This window comes from Tiliqua scincoides, chromosome 11 (genome assembly GCF_035046505.1).
Source record: "Tiliqua scincoides isolate rTilSci1 chromosome 11, rTilSci1.hap2, whole genome shotgun sequence".
Classification (NCBI taxonomy): domain Eukaryota; kingdom Metazoa; phylum Chordata; class Lepidosauria; order Squamata; family Scincidae; genus Tiliqua; species Tiliqua scincoides.
In genome coordinates, this window is record NC_089831.1 from 25,438,436 (window position 1) to 25,461,095 (window position 22,660).

At 42.5% G+C, this 22,660-nt stretch overlaps 1 protein-coding gene across 7 annotated transcripts in view; it reads left to right on the forward strand.

The window, feature by feature from the left end:
* NCAM1 (neural cell adhesion molecule 1) overlaps positions 1–22,660 on the forward strand; it is a 205,021-nt gene that overhangs the window by 15,359 nt on the left and 167,002 nt on the right. For 2 of the 7 annotated variants that reach the window (XM_066639443.1, XM_066639445.1), the window contains exon 1: positions 5,400–5,430. The exons of the other annotated variants lie outside the window; for them this stretch is intronic. In XM_066639443.1, coding sequence (XP_066495540.1) covers positions 5,415–5,430 — 16 coding nt within the window. In that variant the 5' untranslated portion in view covers positions 5,400–5,414. Of the gene's footprint in view, positions 1–5,399; positions 5,431–22,660 lie in introns of those variants that run through there. 7 annotated transcript variants of the gene reach the window in all.

The window sequence follows — 22,660 nt, forward strand, 5'->3', positions numbered from 1 at the left end:
TTGAGCTGTTATATTGAGTCCTGGAGATCTCATTTTAGCAGTGCTGTTAGTCTAAAAAAGAGACAGCAGGCTCTTGTGGTCTTGAAGCTAAGTAATGCTCCACTATGCTTGTTACTACTTGAATGTAGTATAATCTATCTGCCCAAGGTGGACTTGTTCTCAGTCTGGATTTGCTTGATCAAAAATGTTATGAAGTGTGCTTACATGTAGAGCTTAATACCCCTTGTACCGAGGCAGGAGGGTTAGAGTTCACCTGGTAAGATTTGCAGAGTAAACTTTTATAATTTATGATGGTGTTGTGAGTTTGCCCCAATTATTTCTTAGACCTTCTCACAATTGGTAGGTGAGAATGTAATCCTCTTTTGAGACTGTTTCATTTCAGACTGCAGGGAAGAGATCGCACAGCTGAATTCTCCTGTATGCAAAGATATAGAAAGATAATGAAGCCTATTTCTTATGAGTATATGAAGCTGCTTTATACTGAGTCACAGACCATTAGTCCATCTGGCTTAGTAATGTCTGAAGCAACGGGCAGCAGCTCTCCTGGATTTCAGATGGAGATGTTCCTAACTCTGCCTGGAGATACCAGGGAGTAAATGTGGAACCCTCTCTGTGCAGACAATGTGACCTGCCGCAGAGCTTTGACCCCCTCCCTTAAAGCAAGATGCCATCTTGCTTTTGCTTTGACTAGGATTTACTTTTAACCAGTGCTTAACTGTTGAAGCAGTGCCCACTCCTGTGATACATCCATCATTATCTGTATAAATAGCTAGTTCACAAGATACTTGTCACACTCTGGGTTGCAGAAGCTTGGAACTGAGTGTATACAGGAAATAATGGTGGTATCCAAATAGGTCAGTGGTATTCAGACTGGAGCGTCGCGACGTCCCAGCCTGAGAGCCCTGGTCTCTGTCCCCTTAAGGGGCGGGGGCAGGAGGGAAGGCAGCGTGTGAGGAAGGCACACACCTTCGCGGGGTGTGGGGAGCCCTGCGCGAGTGCCTGCAGGGCTCCCCAGCTGTTTTGAAGTGAAAGTAGAGCAATCACGCTCCACTTCTGCAAAACCGGAAGTGGAGTGCGATCACTCTACTTTCACGTTGAACCAGCTGGGGAGCCCTGCAGGCGCTCGCAGGGCTCCCCACACCCTGCGAAGGCTGCTACAGGGACTGGTGAATGCATCCCAGTTCCTGCAGCCCCGTTAGCTGCCTTCCCCCACCCCTGCTGCCTCTCCCCCTCCCCCACAAAGACTTAGTGGCTCTCAAACTCTCCCAGAGAGTTTGAGAACCACTGAAATAGCTATTGTTATGACTGGCTTTCATTGTCGGGTTTCACTGTTTAATTACTCTCAGCCTTGGAGTACTTGGCAGGGAGCTAAACCTACTTCCTCTACCAGGTACTGAAAGGCTGCCATTCACTCCTTTGGGAAATACTAAGCTGTGGTGTTCGGGGATACCATAGCATTGGATGGTCCCTTTAGCTAAGCCAGCTGGGAACTGACATGGGCAGGATTTTTTCTATAGCAACTAGTGATGAACAAATCCTTCTCAGCTCAGTTTGGAATTGGCGTGGTATCTGCAAGCTTTCTTGGCAATTGTTCAGAGGCAAAAAAGCTCATTTGTTTCCCAGAGTTATCTCCTGACTCAAATGGTTGCTGCAGGCCCACTGATAGTACAGCGTGCATAGTTTTTATCGTAATACTCACCTGAGAACAAGAGAGGGTATTAGATCAGGTTGAGGCATGGTGGCTGCATAGAGCATTTGTAAGACACATTTGAAAAAATGGATGTGAAAAGAGAACGTACTTGCCAAATACAGGCTGCTTGGTTGGGGGGTCTGGTCACATCGCTCATAGCAGTTAACAAGGACTCAATCAAGAGCAAGCTAGTATCTAACTATTTGTTGTGCATCTGCTTGCAAAGCAGCTTGGTTATCCTGAACAGTGAATGCGTAGAAGCTCTGATACACTTTGAGCTGGAGAAAAACTTCTGGGAAAAATGTCACTTGCAGCCTTGCATTATGAGCAATACAAATCTGTATTCCAAACCAAGCAATGTGAAACTCTGAGAATATCTCTAATAGCAGCTTTGTGCCTAATAGCTTTGTGCCCCTTACATCTCTAGGCAGAGATGCATTTTCAGAGTTTTGAAGCTTAATAAATATTTTTTGATTTTTCTCCTAATTCTCTTTAGTTGATTTACATGGGATTCTAAATAGCAATGACAATGACAAATAAGCTTGTAATAATTGTGTCCTTCTATAGACTATAAGTCCATGATTTGGAACTCAAATGTGCAAAGGCAGTGTTAGATAATTAAATATTTCAAAGGAGCTGGAGCTTTCTTTGCAAATTACTAGTTATTGAGAAAAACATTGTTAGTGTTTGATATCCAAGAGTAGTATTTAATGAAGTCAGAGCCTCTGTGCTGCTGTCTGTGAAGTGTGCTGGCAGTCTAGTAAGCCTCAAAAAATCGCAAGAATGGAACTTCTTTAAATGTATTTCAGTCTTTTGGATTGTCAAAATATAATTCCTTAGAACTACAATATGATTTTGAGATGTGAAGTAGTACTTGGAAGACTCTGCAGTAACTCTTAAGTGCTTGAGGTCTGTTGTGTTCTTTGTGATGCATTTCTTTTTTGAGAGTTTTTTCTTTTTAAATTTAATATTATTATAGAACTCCCAGACATGTGATGGACCCACATACTTAAGAATGTTGCCATTTTCCCAGTCTTATGGGATGCCAAAAAATTTGAATCCTAAAACCTGGATCTGGATCCTAGGAATCTGAAATTATTTTTTCAGTGTAATATCCCTCTTTGTAATTTAACATACTTTTTGACATGTGGGTAACTGGAGTGGAAATGTCACAACATAACCTAAGGCTGTAAATCCTATACATTGAACTCAGTGGGGTTTACTATGCATAGGATTGTACAATAGATCTGTGAAAAGGCTCACTGTTTTTAATTTTCCGAATGTCTAACAGTTTGTAAAGAAAAGACTTTGGCAATGAAACATTTTTATTTTGTCTGGTTGCAGTGATTTTATCATGTTTTAATTTTGATTCTTCTTCTGCGCGTTCTGGTTAAGCTTGGGCTCTTTGGATTTTTTGGGGTACAATCCCATATCTGTGATTCTCATTGAAAGGAATAGAGTTGCTCAAGATAACAGTAATGTCTTTAAGATGTTTACTGCTCTTGTCTTGGTTACTCTGTATATCTTTTACGCTATATGTAGAGTGTGTGTGTGTGTGTGTGTGAGAGAGAGAGAGAGAGAGAGAGAGAGAGGGTTTGTTAATGCATGAACAGAGCCTCCTGCCTTTCCTTCGCTATGTCTATCAGTAGGAGCCGATATTTGCTTTTGGGCACAGGGAAAGTTCACTGCTGATTCCAAACAGAGATTCTGACCCTTTGTTGTTGTAGGTTTCCCAGATTCTTGTTCTCAGAGGGATGATCACACCCACTGGTTCTCCTTATCAACCATTTTACAATTGTATGCCACGAATAATTGCACAGGAGAGCAATGGGGCACATAAATCTCCACGGAGTTCACAGCCTGTGCTGTTCATCCAAGTGAGCATGCCTGTGAATTGTAACAAGATCCCCTAACTTTCCAAAAGAAGGTTGAAGGAAATGGCACTATTGAGAGGAGACAAGGCGTGGGGGGCAGGCAGGGATGAAAACATGCTTTCTGGTGGTGAGCAGTCCTTTTCGAGTTCACTGTGCATCAGTTCACATGATGAGTTTACCCAGTGTTGCTGCTTGGAATGGATCTATAATGTACAAGACTCATGTTAGTGTTGTCTGTACGGCCAAAGAATTTTAGTTCATGTATTGTAATTAGCAGATACATCACTTAATTAACAGATTAAAGAAATCTCATTGCTGGCAATACTTTGATCCAAATTAACGCAGCATTTCTCAATTGGTGGGTTGTGACCTGATTTCTGGTGGGTCCCACAGAGCCTCCAATGAAAACGAATGATGAAAAGATCAGATAATCAGTTGCCTCAAGCCCTGAAACTATTCAAAAATCAGATAGCTGCTAACTACCCTGAAAAGAGCTGAGCTCTTGCAGTTTGCAAGTTTGTGTAAATATAGGGAGATGCATGTTTGAGCGTCTTTTTTCTGGTGTTTTTTTTTTTTCCCAAGCCTGTCAGTGACACAGTTGGGGGCAGGTGAAGGCTGCTTGTGTAACTAAACCCCTCAAGTTTTCAAGCCTTCATTCAGGCTGCCTCATTACGAGAAATGGATCAAGTTTTTTGTAAATAAATAAATAAATAAATAAATAAAATATTACATGTATTTAAATAAAAATATTATTTCTTTCTAGATCACATTTTTTTTAAAGTTTCATAAAGCTAGGTGGGTCCTGATAGAGTGTAATTTTAAAAAGTGGGTCCTGGTGCTAGAACGTTTGAGAACCATTGATCAAACACAAATAACAAATGTATTGTTCTGGAAAACCATCTTCAGTAGCATATTTCTGGAATCATGAGCATCCATTTGGACACCCCTTATCCTCAGATGCCCTCATGGTGTTCTAGGGGGTGGGTTTTCTGTGAGCAAATGTTTTTAGCATCTATGGTGGTGAAAAACTAGCCACTAAGAATTTTTTGTTCATCAGCATGGTGTGTGTGAGAAGATTGACAGTGCCCTGCAGTTATTTGCATCTGAAGATAACTTTTATGAAGGGTTGGTGACACTCATTCATGTGGAGAGTTGGTGTAGTTAGGATCACGGCTGCAGTGGGTGAAGGTCCTCATCTAGATTGCACTGCAAAGAGAGATGGGAAGCCAATATTATTGGAAAGTTCATTACTAAGTGGCCAGGAGACCACCTTTTTGATGAGCCGGTAGTAGAGAGATCTTCAGTGCCATTACTGTATCAGGCCTGCCACATGCTTGATGACATCCTTTGTAGCTTTTGCAGGCATGTGATGATTACTTCCAGGATCCATAAGCAAATTAGTAAATAGAAATGAGGGGATTGAAATGACTTGTCCCAGGCAGCAATGTCATGCTTTTGAGCTTTGCAATGTTTGCTTATCTCTGCAATACCCCACACTTGGCAAATGTTATGATTCGTTGTGGTACATATAGGGAACAGCAGTCAAGGCAGAAGGAGAAGAAAGCAAACTTGAGCAAGAATACTTCCTTATCTGAAAAATGGTTTTATCTTATCCTCTGGCTCTTCAGGCCTGGAGTTAAATACAGGGGCCATGCAGTTGGAGCTGGAGTGATGAGTGAAGCATCACGGTTGATTCTCTGGGAATTTAGCACTTTAAATGGATTAGGTCTAAAAATATCTCTTGCCTGGGATTGCAGTGGATCAGGAAGTGTTTGAAATGGCTGACTTTTGTTAGGTTTGTTCATTTGCAATGTGTATTGCAGTAAATAGAGCACTCGTTTTAACTTGTCATGGACATTTCTGCAGGTAGGAATGCTAATATTTTTGAGGTTAATTGGTGGAAGGGGGAGCTGGACAAATCTCAGGTATCTGGAGTTTTGCATCTGGCACCATGAATCTGAAGTATTGTTTCAGTTCTGCCCAGAACTGATGCCTCACATCTGCCTGCTAGAAATGTGATCATGGCAGGTACTTAGGATAGGAAATACCCCCCACCCCAGCCCTTTAGTTCCGTGCCTAGTTTCTTTTAAGTGCTTAATAATTAATTGGCATGATCCAGGCAAAATTAAGAATGTTGAATGCCCATTGATTTCAATGGGAGGCTTAAGTAAGCCCAGCTCTCCCACTGGAATCAATGGGTTTAAAAAATCCTTAACTTTTCTTGAATCATGGTCAATAAAGATTCCCAATATAATGTATGTATTATAAGTGCTAGGTTATTTTATACCTTCTTAACCTACATAAAAAAGCATGTGAAGAAGTTAGAAAGAAAATCCACCCACCCCGTCTGTTACCAAAAAGGCTGTTTTGTTTAGGGGAATTATTTATATTAGCCTTCTGGAAACTTTTGGGACCATAGGCTGGATACAAGACAGCGTAGAGCAAAGAAATCCCTTGTTTAGCTTAATGAGGAGATTGGGAGAAAGGTAACTTTCAATCAAAGGATTATATTTTTATTGCAAAAATACACAAAGGTAAAACATAATAGACATGGAGAATCGATAAGTATAGATTTCTAGTACTGGTCTGGTGTACCTAACTAGTGGTGGATGCGTGTGCTGTGTATTTTGGGTGCATCCGAAAAAGAATCAGAAATGGACAGGAAGTAGGGAGGTATTATAGGGGTTCCTTAATCTGCTAAACCCAGTTGCTGACTAAAGATGGGGGAGCAGGGAGGAATAGGTAGGGAAGAAGGGGGGAAGTTTAGACGCAACAATATATTTACCTGTCCGGGGGGGGGGGAGTTGGAGGAAGAGTCTGGCCACTCCGGCTGGTGGGCAGTCAGAGAGAGAGCCCATGTGCTCTGAGTTCTCTCTTATAAGATTTGTCTTGGACCTGGAAGTTGATCTAAACTGACCGGAAGTATCCCAGAGCTGTGGGCATGCTCAGTAACACACAATGGTACACGTGGAGTATGTAAAGAAAAGGTGGAAGGGTCCAGAACTCAGTTATCAGCAAAAGCTTGGCTCTGGGGGAGGGAGGCAATTTGCATAAGGTGCTTAAGAGTGTTAAAGCTACAACAAAAGAACAATAGACTTCCTCCTCCATAGGTGCATGCTTGTTTTGCATAATCAGGAGACACAGTGATTAGGTTATACATTGACCTGCAAGGAATTGGGGGTTTGTGTAATTCATGTGTTTGTAGCTTGGCCATGGCCCTTAGAAACATGTGCTGGGGGAGGAGTGGCCTGCTTGCTTGGTCTGTATAGTACAAGATACATAACTAGATATAAAAACACAACTTGGAAGGGAAAAAGGGGATTTTCACGTAACACGTCCTGTTCATTTCTTCAATTTCTGAAGTCCATTTTAGGAAGTCTGTTGTTCCAAAACATTGGAAGAAGCTTGCTGTTGAAAGTCCACTTTGAATACAGGGGAATGAGCCCATGTTGTGATTTTTTTTGGGGTGGAGTTTCAAGACTGGACATGAAGACTCTATATCTTATGACAGTTCCTTCCTGTTGAAGCAGTTTTTAATTCTAGAGGAGTAATTGTGAATCCATATGGCTTCATAATATGTTATGTGAATGGACTGTTGGGATTCCTTGGGTGTGGTTTCAGCTATAGATGATTCAGAAGGCATTGTAAATCTGTAGTTGTGGTTGGTCAGTAGGTGACCACATCAACTTGGTTATTCAAAATGCTCCACAATAGTTCTCATTGATATATTACAATGGACCAATGGTGTACATCAGGGGTGCTCACACTTTTTTTGGCTCGAGAGCTACTTTGAAACCCAGCAAGGCCCGGAGATCTACCAGAGTTTTTTTACAATGTTCGCGCCATCATAACATATAACATTTATGTGTACAATGTATGTTGGTGTACCTTGAGCCCCACTGAGTATAATAGGACTTACTCCTGAGTAGACATGCCTAGGATTAGGCTGTGGGGCTGCAATCCTAGCCACACTTACCTGGGAGTAAGCCCCATTGAGTACAATGGGCCTTACTCCCGGCGTTTCCTCCCAGAGGCACCTGAAGGGCGGGGTCGGCACTCCGCGATCTACTCATTTTGCCTCGCGATCTACCGGTAGATCACGATCCACCTATTGAGCACCCCTGGTGTACATCTTATGGTCGGTCACAAAGGTTAAGAGGAACTAAATAAAGGTGCAACAGAACGAGGGAGAGATACCGGTTGTCATTGTTGCTTGGATTTGAGGGGCATTGTTGTCAGGATCAAGAGGCAGAAGACACAAAGACCATGAGAGGATGTTGTGGCTAAACCACTGAAGCAATTGAAGGAAGTCTTTCCTAGAAACCATTTCTGAAAAGGAAACCAGGAGCTGACTGCTTGGTGGTGTCTTTGGATGGTGGTTCAGCCAGGAACAAGCATATCCTGTGGCTTTTGGTGTGAGGACCTGACAGAAGAGTTCATGTCGTCTCCGGAACCCTGCTGAAGTGTGGAGTCAGTCTTCTTTCTTGGAAAGCTCTCCAGTGTGCATGTGTGACTTGGATTGGGGGGATATTGACTATCTACAGTACGTTACTTCAAGGTTGATATTGTCACGGTGTCTAGAGCTGGTATTAGACCAACCTTATATAACCAATGGAATAGCTAAGCAAATAAATTATTTATTTTAATAAATAAGGTTTGCTTTTGCTATGTTGGCAACCTTCAGTCTCGAAAGACTATAGTATCGCACTCTGAATGGTGGTTCTGGAACAGTGTCTAGTGTGGCTGAAAAGGCCGATTTGGGAGTGGCAATCCCTTCCACACCGGGAGCAAGTGCAGTCTGTCCCTGGTCTGTCTCCCTGGCTGTGGGCCTTCCTTCTTGCCTCTTAGCCTCAGACTGTTGGCCAAGTGTCTCTTCAAACTGGGAAAGGCCATGCTGCACAGCCTGCCTCCAAGCGGGCCGCACAGAGGCCAGGGTTTCCCACCTGTTGAGGTCCACTCCTAAGGCCTTCAGATCCCTCTTGCAGATGTCCTTGTATCACAGCTGTGGTCTACCTGTAGGGTGCTTTCTTTGCACGAGTTCTCCATAGAGGAGATCCTTTGGGATCCATCCATCATCCATTCTCACGACATGACCGAGCCAATGCAGGCATCTCTGTTTCAGCAGTGCATACATGCTAGGGATTCCAACTCGTTCCAGGACTGTGTTGTTTGGAACTTTGTCCTGCCAGGTGATGCCGAGGATGCATCGGAGGCAGCGCATGTGGAAAGCATTCAGTTTCCTCTCCTGTTGTGAGCGAAGAGTTCAGTTTTGCTAGTTCAGTTTAATATTGTGTTGTCTGATCACTCTTATATCTGTATCTTACCTCATCAGTGAGTGGAAAAGGTGGAGATTTTCATAGGAGTCCCTCCATCATTATTTAAAAAAAAAAAAAAAATTCCTTGCATGTGAATAAAGCAATTGGATGCTTCTAGTTATGTTGGTTTAAAGATCAATATGAGGGGTTTAAGAGATGGGCAGGAGGCACTTTCTGCTTGGACTGACTGTTTAGGTTATCCCTATCCAGAAATCCTCCCCCCCCCCCCACACATGTCACAATAGCCTATTGAAACAACTGTGCAAAGATGTCACTTCTGGGTCGAGCTAGGTCTTGTCCCTCAGTAGGAACCAACTGTATTCACTGCTCTTGACTCCTGATCCCTGGCTCAAATCAAGACCAGTGAATGCAGTGGGTTCCAAGGCCATTTCCCCTCCTGAGCAGGAAAGTGTCATTTGCCTTCCTGGTCAGGAAGAGTCAATGACCTGTCTGGGTGGTTGGAGTTACGCAGGAGCCCAGAGTCTCTTTGCTGCCCAGGGAGCGCTCTGATGTGGAGCTTGCATAGTTCACTGCAAAGGGCAGCAGCAGCAGCTTCTGATGCATGCATTAAAAATGGGGGATGGTTACCAAATACTACAGGAGACCATGGCATTCTTTATGGGGCTCTAGGTCCTTAACCGTTTATCACCCAGGAAGAGAGAGCAGCAGCAGCAAAGTTCTAAATAGTGGTGTGATGCATGAATCAAGTGTTTGTGCAAGACCACTAGGCTGTCTAGTGAGATATGTTTTCTTGTTCAAGCTTCTTTGAACTAAGTGGCATAAGGCTGTATGTAGTGTTGCTGTCATGGCCAGGCTGGGCAGTGTGGGTGGTCATGTCTGAGGCCTGGCTGGCAAGGCTGTTCACATTTGTACGTTGTTTCAAGCGCAGCACCTATTGAGTTAAGGCACTGATGATCTGGAAGGATTTATATTGTGTTTTGTTTTGTTTTGTTTTGTTTTTTTTGGAGCAGACACTTGGTATCAGGTAAGGATTAGGAATTTGCATTCCTTGTGCTTTTAGGGAATGCACAAATTTTCCTTCCCCGTCTCTTCAATCATATTATGAGCTTAAACTGTCAGATAAGCTGCTTTGTTCAAAATGAGGCACTTGCTTCTCAGTCCATTGTGCAAAGACATCATTAATCCTAAAATGTTAGCAGAGGCTATGAGGTATCAATACTATTTCATAAAAAAAAAAATCAAAGAAGTTAAAAGAAACATGGAAGGGAATGCTAGGAAGGTGATTGTGGGAACAGGGAATTGGGAATGTGGAAGTATGAAAGCCACTCATGATTCATGCTGAGTACAGAATATTTTTGTTTATATTTGATGGAAACTATATTTGAAGGGCTAATTTTGTGCAATTATCCTGTTTCAGGGCCCAGTCATATCCAACTTTCCAGCGCTGGTGCAGCTGTGATGCAGCTGTACCTTACAAATATTCCCTTACCTTTAAGAGGTTTCTATGACCTCCCCCCACTGCAGGACATGGTGCCTGCCCCATTGGCACAGTGGCATCAGTGCTGGAAAGTTGGATAGGATTGGGCCCTCAGTCTCTGATTTGCTTGTGCTTTCACTATCAGGTGCTTGTTTCTGAGTACAGGTGAATACCCTAGAAGACAATAGTGTATACAATGTAAAAAAAAATAAAGCTGCTGCAGAGCCCCCAGTTGAATCAGAGTCACAATGCTGGGTTGTATGTGTCCTAACCCTTCCAACCCATGTTTTTTTCCTGTTCTGAATTATTCTCCTGTTTGGTTTGCTGAGCAAAATGTATGGTTATCTGGATACCTTTCAGCCTGGTTGAGGTTGTTTGTCACTAGTGTGCTTTTCACTAGTTAATAAAAAGATTTGCCTTATGTCATTGTTGTCTCTAGAAATGAGATGAAACTCTAGGATGCTGGAGCAATAGCAGATTAAGCTAAGAGTGATTCTTTTGTCTTGAACATTTTTTGCGTGTGGGTCTGTGATGTGCCAAATCTGCTGCAGATGCTTCAAAGAAATACATTGAACAGGTCACCTGATAGGTCATTCACCACCTTCTTAGCTTTGACTTCCTTTGATTTCTGTTGCTAAAAAAGAACTGTCTCTCCTGAAATGTTTCATGGGGTATTCCATTGCATCAAACCACTTTAAATCTGAAGTTTCAAGGTGACCATACCTATTGATTGTGGGAAAGTTTTTTGTGTTATATCTTTACAGAGATGTTTGACAAAGCCAAATTGGAACTGTTGTTTTTGGTAAGACGACACTTGGTAGCTGTTGGTCCTTTAACTGACAAATCCAGGCAAGCACAAATTTTCTGGCTTGGTATGGGAAGTACATTTCATGGTCTTTGCAAGGTACTCAGAGTAGGTGCATTTCAGTTTGACTCTGAGTTCATAATGGATTCTGCATGTTGCTTGTGGTCTGTTGAAGTATCATGCAGGTCATTTCTTGAACTTCCCTTTGCTGGAAATAGAGTTTTATAACTCTCTAGTTTTCTAGCAGTGGGAGAGATTTTGGCAGTGATGCATCTTGTTTTGTGACAATTCCCTGTTTCTGACACCCACCAGAATTCTTAGGCATTCCAAACTATTCTGCAAAACTCTTCATCTCTTTTGGGCTATACAGTATTTTCAAACTGAGACTTTCCCGTTACAGTATTTGCTTCCTGTTGTCCTTTGCCTCTCCAGAAGATGAATGAAGTTTTCCTCTTCTGAACGTCACAAAAATGGGCTTTTGCAAGTGCTTCTTATGGGAAATACCATCATACAGTATTTCCCTGATTGGTCCTGTCCTAATCAGAGCCCAGACTGATCCTGTCTCTCCAGAGTTGGGGCATAGGAAGTACCATGATGACGACACTCCTCCTGAACCAACAAACCCTACTTTTGTTGGTTGCCCCCAAAAGTTGCTTTTCAAACCCATCAGAATTTTGTGTGAACACTGGCTAATGTCATTCTTTTAGGAGCCTGGGGGCTCCTGCTGACATTGGATCATTGTTGTCTGCAAGGATTTTCTGTTGTACCTTAATAGAGGGTAGCTTTATGTGTGTCTCTGTATTCTGCCCTTCCATTGTTTTGGAAGCTTGCTCATCATCCAGAGCCCCATACACAGAAGGAAACACTGCATTGGGTGGTCACTGGTTACAATTTAGAAACTACCTGTGCATTCGGATACTTTCCCGTTGCCTTCCTCTTCTTGCTGGAGTTCTGATTGGCCTGGCTTGCTAATGAACTGGAAAGAGCATTCAGCATTCAGGAGCACTACTTCTTTATGCACCTTGGATGACTTTAGACTCTCTGAAGTGACTTCCTGTTATGAGTCTGGGTGAGACTGGCCAACAAGGACCACAGAGAAAGCAAGAGAAGTTTTGGGTGGTTGAATGAGTTGCACCACTTAGTAGTCAATGGCTGTATGTCCCTGAATCCTTCCTTGTCTCATAGAAATGTACACTTAGCCCAAAACTTGTGTTGTGTGTGCTCGTTTTTTCCCCACTTCATCCATGAGACCAGAATACTGCCTTCATCAAAATTTCAGGGTCCTGAGAATCCGGTAGCTGAGAATGCTCCAAAGTAGACCCTACAGCAACACATGATTAATTGTAGAGCCATGGCTGACAACCAACTCTTGCTGTATTCTTTTGGCACTTCTGAGCATTAAGGACCATTTGGTGTATCTGCTGATACTTCATTCTTTTCTTGAGGTTTGAAACATGCAAATTTACATTAAATTCACAATTGTTCCTCTGGCATTCTGTATACAAATGCAATTTCTCCTCTAGCCCTTGGGAACAACATGAACTCCCTCCAGGAAGCACAGCCAAGTCTGTTGTCTCCCTTTTGTTTTGATCTTTAATGCCATTTAATTTTTTCATAAGCGTTGGAAGAATATGATGATTTAAAAGGCTGACAATTGGCTGACAATCATTGCTTTGAAATATCATGATTGCTATACAGTTATTGGAGGAACCTGCAAAATTGCCTGTTGTGTGCATTTTTCTTTTCTTCCTTAAAAAATAGCACACAATATTGTTTTTTTGTGGAAAGAGAGAGAGGGGGGATTTGGAAAATGGAGAATATTCAAACCGATGAAGAGCTTTTTTAAATTTTCACTCTTATTTTTTATTTCTAACTCTTTTGAGTTTGTATTTGTTAATTTTTGGTATTTCAAAATAAAAAAAAATACATTTTTTTTTTTAAAAATCTGATGAAGTGCTTTACATCTCTTGAGCCTGGTTTGTCTGCATACTCTTAAAAAGAGATCTAAGGACTATGCAAAAATTTCAGTATCTGTGTGGAAGCGGCCTCAGGTTTCCTAAAAGTTTTCGTACCTATTAGGTTGACACAGTGTTTCTGGCTTGGGCAGCCCCTTCTGTTACTGATACCCTTTTTAACAAGAGGCGCCTGTTTGTAATGAGGTCCAGTATTGTGAGTCATTTGAACTAGATGCTTAGATCATCTTCTGTGCAAAGAATTGGGAATAGCCTCATTCTCAGGGGCTGGTTGGTGGCCAAAGGGCTGCTGCTTGAATCTTTGGGCTTATCACAAACCCAAACGTAAATGGGTCTCAAGAGGAGAAATTAAGTGGAGCGTATCTTGGCCTATTTGGTTTGTTCTATTGAAATCATCAATCAGGAGTGATGGCTGTAATGGGCGGGGACATGTTGGGGACGAATGGAAGGTTTGTTTTCCAGAACAGAAGGTGGCATGCCATTTATTATCTGACATTCATAGGGATTGATGGGGGAGGGGAAAGGAAGAACCAGATGGAAAGCATTCTTGACCAGAAAATTTTGGAGGGCTGTCTACAGTTTAAAAAAAAGTCTCCATCATTACCAACTGAAATGAATTTTTGAGTTAATGGTGTCTGACTCAGTAGGAACTGCCATTAATTGTTTAATGCATGTAGCTGTTTACAATAGAGATCTGTGCACAGCTGATGTGTTCTTGTTTTTTGAGGGAGGGGACTTGGCTGTATGTATTTTAAAGGTTATTTATGAAATAAAGGAGTTATTTGTGGTGATTTGTAGGTTTCCTCCTAGTTGAAGGAGGAATAGAACCATTCAATTTGTATAAAACCAAACTCTATTGGGGTACTCTCCTGTTTCTGCTAAAGTGTTTTATCTGTTCAGCTCTTTATAAAAGACCTTGATGCTAAATGATTAAAAACTGCTTTTACGCCACCCTGTTTGTGTAATGGTAAAAGGAATAGGGCCAAATATCTCCACTGTGCATGGACAGCAGCTTAAAGATAATATATAACACTAGGTAGGAAAGGGACAACCAAGTCCATGAGGATATCAGCATGGCTTATGAGTGGAGCCAAAGAAGCAATAAAAGGCAAGAGGACCTATTTTTTATGGATTGGTAACTGTTTAAAGAACAGAAAACAGAGAATAGGAATAAAAGGGTACTTTTCACAGTGAAATGAAGGACGAAGTGGGGTCCATCTTGGGACTGGTACTTTTTAACTTGTTTATAAATTACCTGGTGTTTAGGAGTATAAACAGCAAGTTGGCCAAGTTTGCATATGAGACCAAAACTATTCAGGGTGTTTAGAAGCAAAGCAACTTGTGACATGCTTCAGAAGGACCTCTCCAAAGTGGTGAATAGACAATCTAATGTTTATTTGAGGTCTTATGTTAGTTAATACTGACGCATAATGGGACAAAAAAGCCCCAGGGTCTTTTTTTTTTTAACTGTACCTGAGAAGTACATGGATGACTGCTGCCCTTCAATTTTATTCCATTGGCTATTTCAACTAGATGTTTCTTGAGTGAAATCAAAGTGCCTTAACAGTTCTTATGGGAGATACAAGAGAGAAACGGGGCTTCTTGCTCAACTGATTTAGGCTTGTGGAGTCCAGATGTTTAGTTGTTCTTCTACAGTGGGGGTTGTGTCCCTCCTTCTCCTTGCAAGAAACATTCAAGCATCAAGTGTGTATTCAAATAAGGACCAGTTGTCTGTCATGACATCTCATATTAGGATATTTTAAAAAGAGCTGTCTTATTGTGTGTAGAGTTTTTATCACCAACTTGTGTGTTCCTGGGTTTTGAATTGACCCTTTTGGTTTCTCCTTCGTTGGGAAAGTTGTTGCTTCATATTTTTGAGTCTGAGAAATGAAGCTCATAGCTGGATATTTCCAGTGGCTTTCTCACTGGAAACCTTTTCCAGAAAGCAGTGAAAGTGAAATGGGATGAAAGTTATGGATTTGGAGCTCATCCATGTTCATCACTGAGAGAGGATAGCAGCATTTAATACCAGTGCTGTGCAAAGGCTTCCTGACACCTTCTGAGAGGCAGTGGTTCTCAGACTTTTAGCCCTGGGACCTACTTTTTAGGAGAAACTGTCAGGACTCACTGGAGGTGATGTCGTTACTAGGAGTGACATCATCAAACAGGAAAATATTTAACAATCCTAGGCTACAATCCTACCCACACTTACCCAGTAGTAAGTCCCATTGACTATCATTGTTAAAAACATATGCATAGTAGTCTGTTAAAAGTACAGATGTGTAGCATTTCCCCAAATGCAGTCACATACTAGGGTAGCATCAAATCTAATATATTAAAAATAGAATATTGAAATGAATGGTGACTCACCTGAAATTGGCTCGCGACCCACCTAATGGGTCCTGGCCCATAGATTGAGAAACACTGTGCTAGGGCATTGCACTTTCTTTCATCCCCTTCTGGGTAAGGCAGGTAGCCCCACAATGGGGGTATTCAATTCTGTGGCAACCCTTGGACTGCCGTGGAATCAAGAGACTTCGTGTTGGGTCCACAGCCTGACACAAAGGTTCTGGATGCGGAGGAGCAGAGCTCCTCTGGTCCCGCCTCCCTTCTGCTCCCTCCCCTGGCGCGCCTCCTCCCTGCCCCGGAATCTCTCCTCCCCACCTCCCCCACAACCCCCTACCTTTCCACCACCCAGTGGTTTGGGCAGCTGCACTGGCAGAGCAGTGGCGGTCCACCGGCACTAGCCTAGCACTGGCCGTTTGTGCGCTAGCACCGGCACTAGAGTGGCGTTGAGGGCTGTAGTTATGCCTTACAGCACGTTTGTGATACTCATTGCTGGCGCAGGACTAGCAGTAAGAGCTCAAGAATGGGCTCTGTATCTTCATTTTACAATCCTTTTAGCATTTTTTCTTATAAATTGCATGAAAAGTACAGAGCATATGTGTTAACACTGGACTAAAGGGAATAAATCTGGTCTCTTCCTGTTTATAACAGATACATCATCTTTGGTTTTTGTGTGTGTGATTGAAAGGCTTTACAAAGCCACATTCTCATCCTTCTGTATTACATATTTTTCCTTGTCTGATGGCTATTGATTTTTAATTTCTACAGTTAGGATGAACTTTTCTCATTTTATGTGGGAAGGAAAGATGACAGTGGTCTCTCTCTCTTCTTCTGTTTCTCTCCTTTATGTTTTTTCAGTGAAAATTTGGGGTGGAGATAAAAAGGAAAAACAAGACAGGGACCCAACAAGATAATGCAGTTATTTCCAGTTCAAAGCTAGGCAGGTCCTCTGTGAGCCTTGTCTAATTCATTATAGATTACTCCTTTAGAATTAGAAAACTGTGTTATAAATCATGATGTCATTTCCAACTAATCAAATTCAGGCGAAGAGCTTTTGAATTCCCATGAGAGTCGGACCATCGGAGGCAGCTGTGTCCTAGGCATCTGAGTCTGGAAGGGAGGGGCAGCTATCCTTGTAACCTGAAGAAAGGTCTCCGCTTCAGCCTGCCTTATTTCTCACAGAGGAAAACAAAAGAAGCTGGTCATGATGAAAAAAGCCAGCCCCCCAAAAAAGCCTTGAGAAAATGGTGCAATGTCTTGAAGGTGTGAACCCTTCGGAAAAGGGTCTTGCATGTCACAATTCTCCATGAGGGGAGGAGCACCACAGCTTTCACGATGGAGCATTTGCTCCCTCAAACAAAAGATAAATTGAATTGGAGAATAGAACAAAATGTCTTCCTCAGAAACAAAGAATAGTCCAGCTCAACCTGGTAGAAGGGGATGTATTACTGTGTGCTAGTTATGAAGAGCAAACCCCTCCTACTGGTAAACAAAGGGAGGACCCCAGGATATAGTTCCAAATGTACCACTTGGGGTTGCATGAAATTGGTCCGAGTGCTCAATTATATAGCTAGTGAGGAATTGGAGAAAAAGAGCCAGTGGAATAGAAAGCATTTCTATGGAGACGGTAAATTCAGTGGCTGTCGTATGCAATGAGCAGACTGTAAAAGATGTTAGTGCGCTGCTCGTGTGTGTGTGTCTGTAATGCTGGATGCATGCAAAATATTTTAGTGAGGGCTCTTTTTCTCTGAAAATGATTATCTGTTTGTTCTTTGCAAATTACTGAGCTTCTACCCATTGTGTTTCGCAACTGCATGATTTAAAAAAATGCAATGGCCTCCAAGGAATTGATTACTTAAATTAAAGGTGATGCAATGTGGGGCAAACTATATGGCAGGCTGAAGATTGGCAGAGGGCAACACACATGGGTAATAATTGAGTTCTCCCTGCAGAATTTGACCATTGCTGCCTAATGCAATAACATGGTTTTGTCATCTTAGAGCAGAGTTTCTCAAGGTTTGTCTTCCTCCATACCGCTTCATATGGTCCACCTGTTTCAAGTACTACCAGAAGTAACTGGTGATGATATCATCTCCAGTTACTTCTGGTTTGGGAGGCCATATGTGACGTGACAAACACCAGTAAGAGGTTCAACATGGATGGGAGGGCTTTTTTGAGTGCAGCTTGCTTTGAAGTTCTGTTCACTAAGCGGAGCCTCCTACCACTGTTTGTTGTGTTGCATTCCTGGTCTTGCTGCTGAGCAGCAGGTGTCCAGGGGTCCTGCGAGTACCACCAGACACCAGCTCAAGTACCGCTGGTGGTACCCATACCACTGTTTGAGAAACACTGTCTTGGAGAAGTTCTTTGTGCTTAAGTTCGCACTATAATGTAAGGATTGCTGATACAGGCTTTTGTATGGAAACAGTGAGGTGGGTTTCTCTGTTTTCAAACGTTGGGAGCACAGAAGGAAAATTATTGAACAGGAGGATGTCTCGGATTTGCCAATGGTTTAAAGGCATGTCACACTCTCCCTGCTGAGTTTACCTGACTTTCCTTCTCTTCCTCTGCTAATTAAGCTTGGAAGAGTGAGTGCTTCATTAAGCATTACTGCCATTATGTTGCAGTGAGTTTCCACAGTGGCATGTTATGGTGCCTGCGAATTTGGAGGCTTTTTTCCTCCTCTCTCCTAGACATGCACAGCTGTTGCTGCCTTTGCTGTGCTGCACGTACCCAGCTTGGGGAACACAGCACAGCACTGTGGTAGATGCCAGTCATGTCTTGAAGTGCTGCCCTGGGCCTTAAAGCTATTCTTGTGACAGTGGGAACTAGTAGATGTATATGTGCCCTGCCTTTACCCTCATGCAAGAGAGGTTGCTCACAACAGTTTGACTTATTTATAGAATTGTGCCCTGCCTTTTGATCAAAATGATCTCTGGTAAGGGTGGGGGCAGCTTGCAATATCAATAGAAGAGAATTGGGAGTCCCTTAGTTTTCTGGCTAATGTTTCTATACTTGCTTCTGGAGAAGAGGGTTAGGTAGAAGTGGGGAGTCTGCCACTTGTTTGCTCACCTAGTGGGGGGAGTATGGAAGTGGCTAATGTGGTTGCAATAGGTTGATTACCACAGTCAGGTGGTCGTGAGAGAAAAACGTGAGTCTTGTACTTGCTCTTTCTTGTGGAACATCCTGCCCTGTGAGGTTCAGGGCACAATCCTAACCAACTTTCCAGCACTGACCTAGCCGCAATGCAGCCCCAAGGTAAGGTAACAAACATGCCCTTACCTTGAGGATGCCCCCTTGACTGCCTCTCCACTGCAGGATGCCACATTGGCACAGCTATGCCAGTGCTGGAAAGTTGATTAGGATTGCACCCTCAGTGTATCCCCTCCCTGTCTCTGTTCCAGTGCCAGATCACCAGATTTTTCTGGCAGGCCTTCACATCATTACTGGGAACATTGGCTGGCTCTGATCCTCCCATTTTTCTGACTTTCTGTTGTTGCATTGTGTTTATACTTTTAAAATTATTATTATTATTATTATTATTATTATTATTATTATTATTATTATTATTATTATTATTATTATTATTAATAATAATAATAATAATAATAATATTATAGAAACAGCCTGGCTAGCTGATATTGCAATTCCTAGAGATGCCAAAGATCTCTGAAAAAATGGCAAACTGCAGGGATGTGGCCACTGAAATCACACAATTATGGACAAAACATACCAGAGTGGTCCCCATTGGCATCGGGGCACTTGGAATAATCTGAAAAGTTTTGTTAATTACTGAAATAATGCAATCAAACGGCGCTTTTAGGAATATCGTACATATTGCTCCGATACTCAGTTGATACTTAGGCTGAGTCCTCAATCCTAACCAATTTTCCGGCACTGACATAAGGGCAGTGCAACTCCTAAGTAAGGGAACAAACATTGCCTTACCTTGACGAGGCCTCCGTGACTGCCTGCCTACTATAGGATGCAGCACATGCCCCACTGGCACAGCTATGCCAGTGCTGGAAAGTTGGTTAGGATTGCAACCTGATACTTGTATGAGATGCTTAACACCAGTGTTAACAACTGTGTTTCATGTAGTTTGGAATTGTAATAATGCTGTAAACTGCTTTGAAATTATTCTGTGAAGTGAAAAGGGGTATAAAAATTTAATATGTAAATACATATATCCTTTTCTCTTCAGTAGTCAGACTGACTTGGACATACCTTAGCTTAGATTCTTCACTTTGCTCCCTAACAATAATCTCCCCTTTCTTGCTTGGCATACAGTGTGCCTGGTAGATGTTAGCCTATTGCCAGAATCGGACCTGCATTTTTTGGGGGGTGTATCGTAACAGTTCTGTCATCATTTGTTTAATCAGTGATCTGTTGATTAAACAGACGTAATATACAAAAGCCCACTGATCCTATATTATTGTGTCTCATTCTGTCACTAGTGTGGAGTTAATTTTTTTAAAAGGAAAAAATGTTTATTGTCCTAATTGCAGTTCATTATCTCCGTTCTGATGAGGTAAAGGTTTAAGGCAGTCCCATGAGACAGCGACTTATAACAGAAATCATCCTGCATGTTATTTTGGAATCGGCAGCTTCTCTCCTGAGTCTGTCTCAATTAATGAGCTTACGTAAGCCACAGATATTGTAGCAAAGCGATTGGTCTTTAAGCAAGATAATTGTTGAATTGTATTGTTGTGGTAACTCAACCCCCCCCTTCCCTTTTTCCTTTTGACAAAGATTACACTTCCAGCTACCCTATTCTTTTTGTCTTCTCTGTTTTGTTTTGTTTAATGCAGAGAAGGGAGAGTGTAAAAGTGGGATTTAAAATGTATGCTAAATTATTCAAATTCTAATGATGCCCACTTGGGATCCAAGATGAAAGGCATGACAATGTTTGTCCTCACTTTATTGCCTCAGACCAAGAGAGTCTGTCTTTAGCATCCTGCAGAATGTTACACTTAAAATAACCCCCCCAAAACAAACAAAAAAACACAACACAACACAACACAACACAACACAACACAACACAACACAACACAACACAACACAACACAACACAACACAACACAACACAACACAACACAACACAACACAACACAACACAACACAACACAACACAACACAACACAACACAACACAACACAACACAACACAACACAACACAACACAACACAACACAACACAACACAACACAACACAACACAACACTTTTGGGGTTGAAATGGAATCAGAACTGACTAAATATTGTTTTTTAAATCTTCCTTCCCTCCACCCCAGGAGTAAAAAAAGAAAACAGAAGTTGTTTCTGGTTTTAAGGGTGAGATTTAAATCAGTATAAAAAATTTAAATCAGTACAAAAAGGCTCACAGGGGTGGGAGAGGGCAGCAGGAAGGAGCGGTGGTGGGGAAGGGGCATTTCTGGGTCGGGGAGAGGGTGGCCCAGGGGGTGGATCAGGCCTGGGAGGGTGTGGGACTGGCTGTGGCAGTGCAGGCCAAATTCCAACCTCCATCTTCAGGCCGAGCGGCATTACTCGGGCCTCTTGGTTTTGTGCTCGTGAAATCACAGGCGCAGATCTGAGTAGCCCCAAAGGGTTGCTTGTGGTCTTGCTTGGGGTAAATCCCCTTACTCCAAGTTGCACCCTGGGCTGCACCAAATCTACACTGGATACGGTCGCCCTGCCTGTTCCAGCACAGGTTAGAATTGTGCCCTTAGACCAGGCATTTTCAACCACCATGCCGTGGCATACTGGTGTGCTGCGAGTGGTCCACAGGTGTGCCACAGGAATTTGGGGGAAAGTCATTTATTAATAGGGCCAATAGGAGGTGTGAGCCCCCACTGGCAGCATGGTGTGCCTTGTAAATTGTCAAAAACCTGGTGGTGTGCCTCGACCGTTTTAGTGCCTTTTCAGTGTGCCATGAGATGAAAAGGTTGACAATCACTGCCTTAGACATTGACTTGTGCTTGTATATGCAGGTTAGTTCAATGCACAGGTGCAAAAGGTAACTGGTTGTGCCCCCTGAGTATCCAATTTGCACCTGATGCTTATTGGAAGACCTCAGGGTTGTAGTCAAGAACCTAAATTGAAAAAATGTAGTAGATCGCCCACACTGAGTCTGCCCATCCTGCACCATCTTTTGGGCTAATTTTGTGAGCTGCTGCACAGGCAAATAAGATGTTAAAGTTGGGTGGGGGGGATGGGGGAGCCAGTCATATTGTATTGGTGCAGCAGTTATGCTAGCAACGGCCTTTTTATGGTTGTGACAGAAGACAGAGGTTGCCATCTTTTTCTTCTGATCCTGCTCCTCCACTTATAGTCACCTTGACACACCAGAACTAAGTGGGACAAGCTTTTCTGGGAGTCGAGATAAACAGTAATGGGATAAGCTTCACCTGTTTGGTGTTTGCCTGTCAGACTGCTGTTGGAGGTATAGGAGCAGAGCCAGAAGAAGGTTTACGTGGGGAAAAAACCCAGTCCCTCCAGTATGAGCTTTGAAAGCAGTCACCAGCACTTGGACTTGTATTCAAACTGGTTACATTTGTGCAGCACCATAGTTGCATGCTCCCTAAAAGTGGCTCCAGTGACAATGCTGGCTGCTACATTTTGTACGAGTTGTGTAAATTTTTCTGTATATTTCCAAAGGCAGCCTTTTAAAACCTCTTACAATCTCAGACAGTCAGAGCTTCTGGAGGTGTTTCTTGGTTTGCATGCGTCTGGAGTGGGACAACAAGTCACCAGGGATAGAGAGTTGATTGGTTAGGGCTGGGTCCATTCAGGCGTGAGAGAATAATCGACTGCCATGAGAATTGGCTCGTGTTTCATATTGTGCCTTGTGGGAACGAGGGATTTGGTTTTGAGGGCAGAGCTGGAGTTGAAAGGCAGCTCTGCCAGACAACATCCTTGCCTCCATTCAGGGCACTTCTTTTGCACCAAACAGGACAGCAGGATTCTGATGCTGGTATATGATGAGCCTTGAACCCCAACTCCTTGTAATAATTGGAGTGTATAGATTTGCAATTTTAGAATTGGTAAACTTGAAAATTCCTGTTGAATTCTCATTTGGCTTCCATTGATATACTATCTGCCATATTGTTCTTGTAAACTGATCTATTTTTTTTTAAACTCAGCCTATAAATATTAGAAATAGCCTTTTTTTTAGTAACTTGTGCCACTGCCTACTGGACATGCAGGCCTAGATTGTAGATGCAA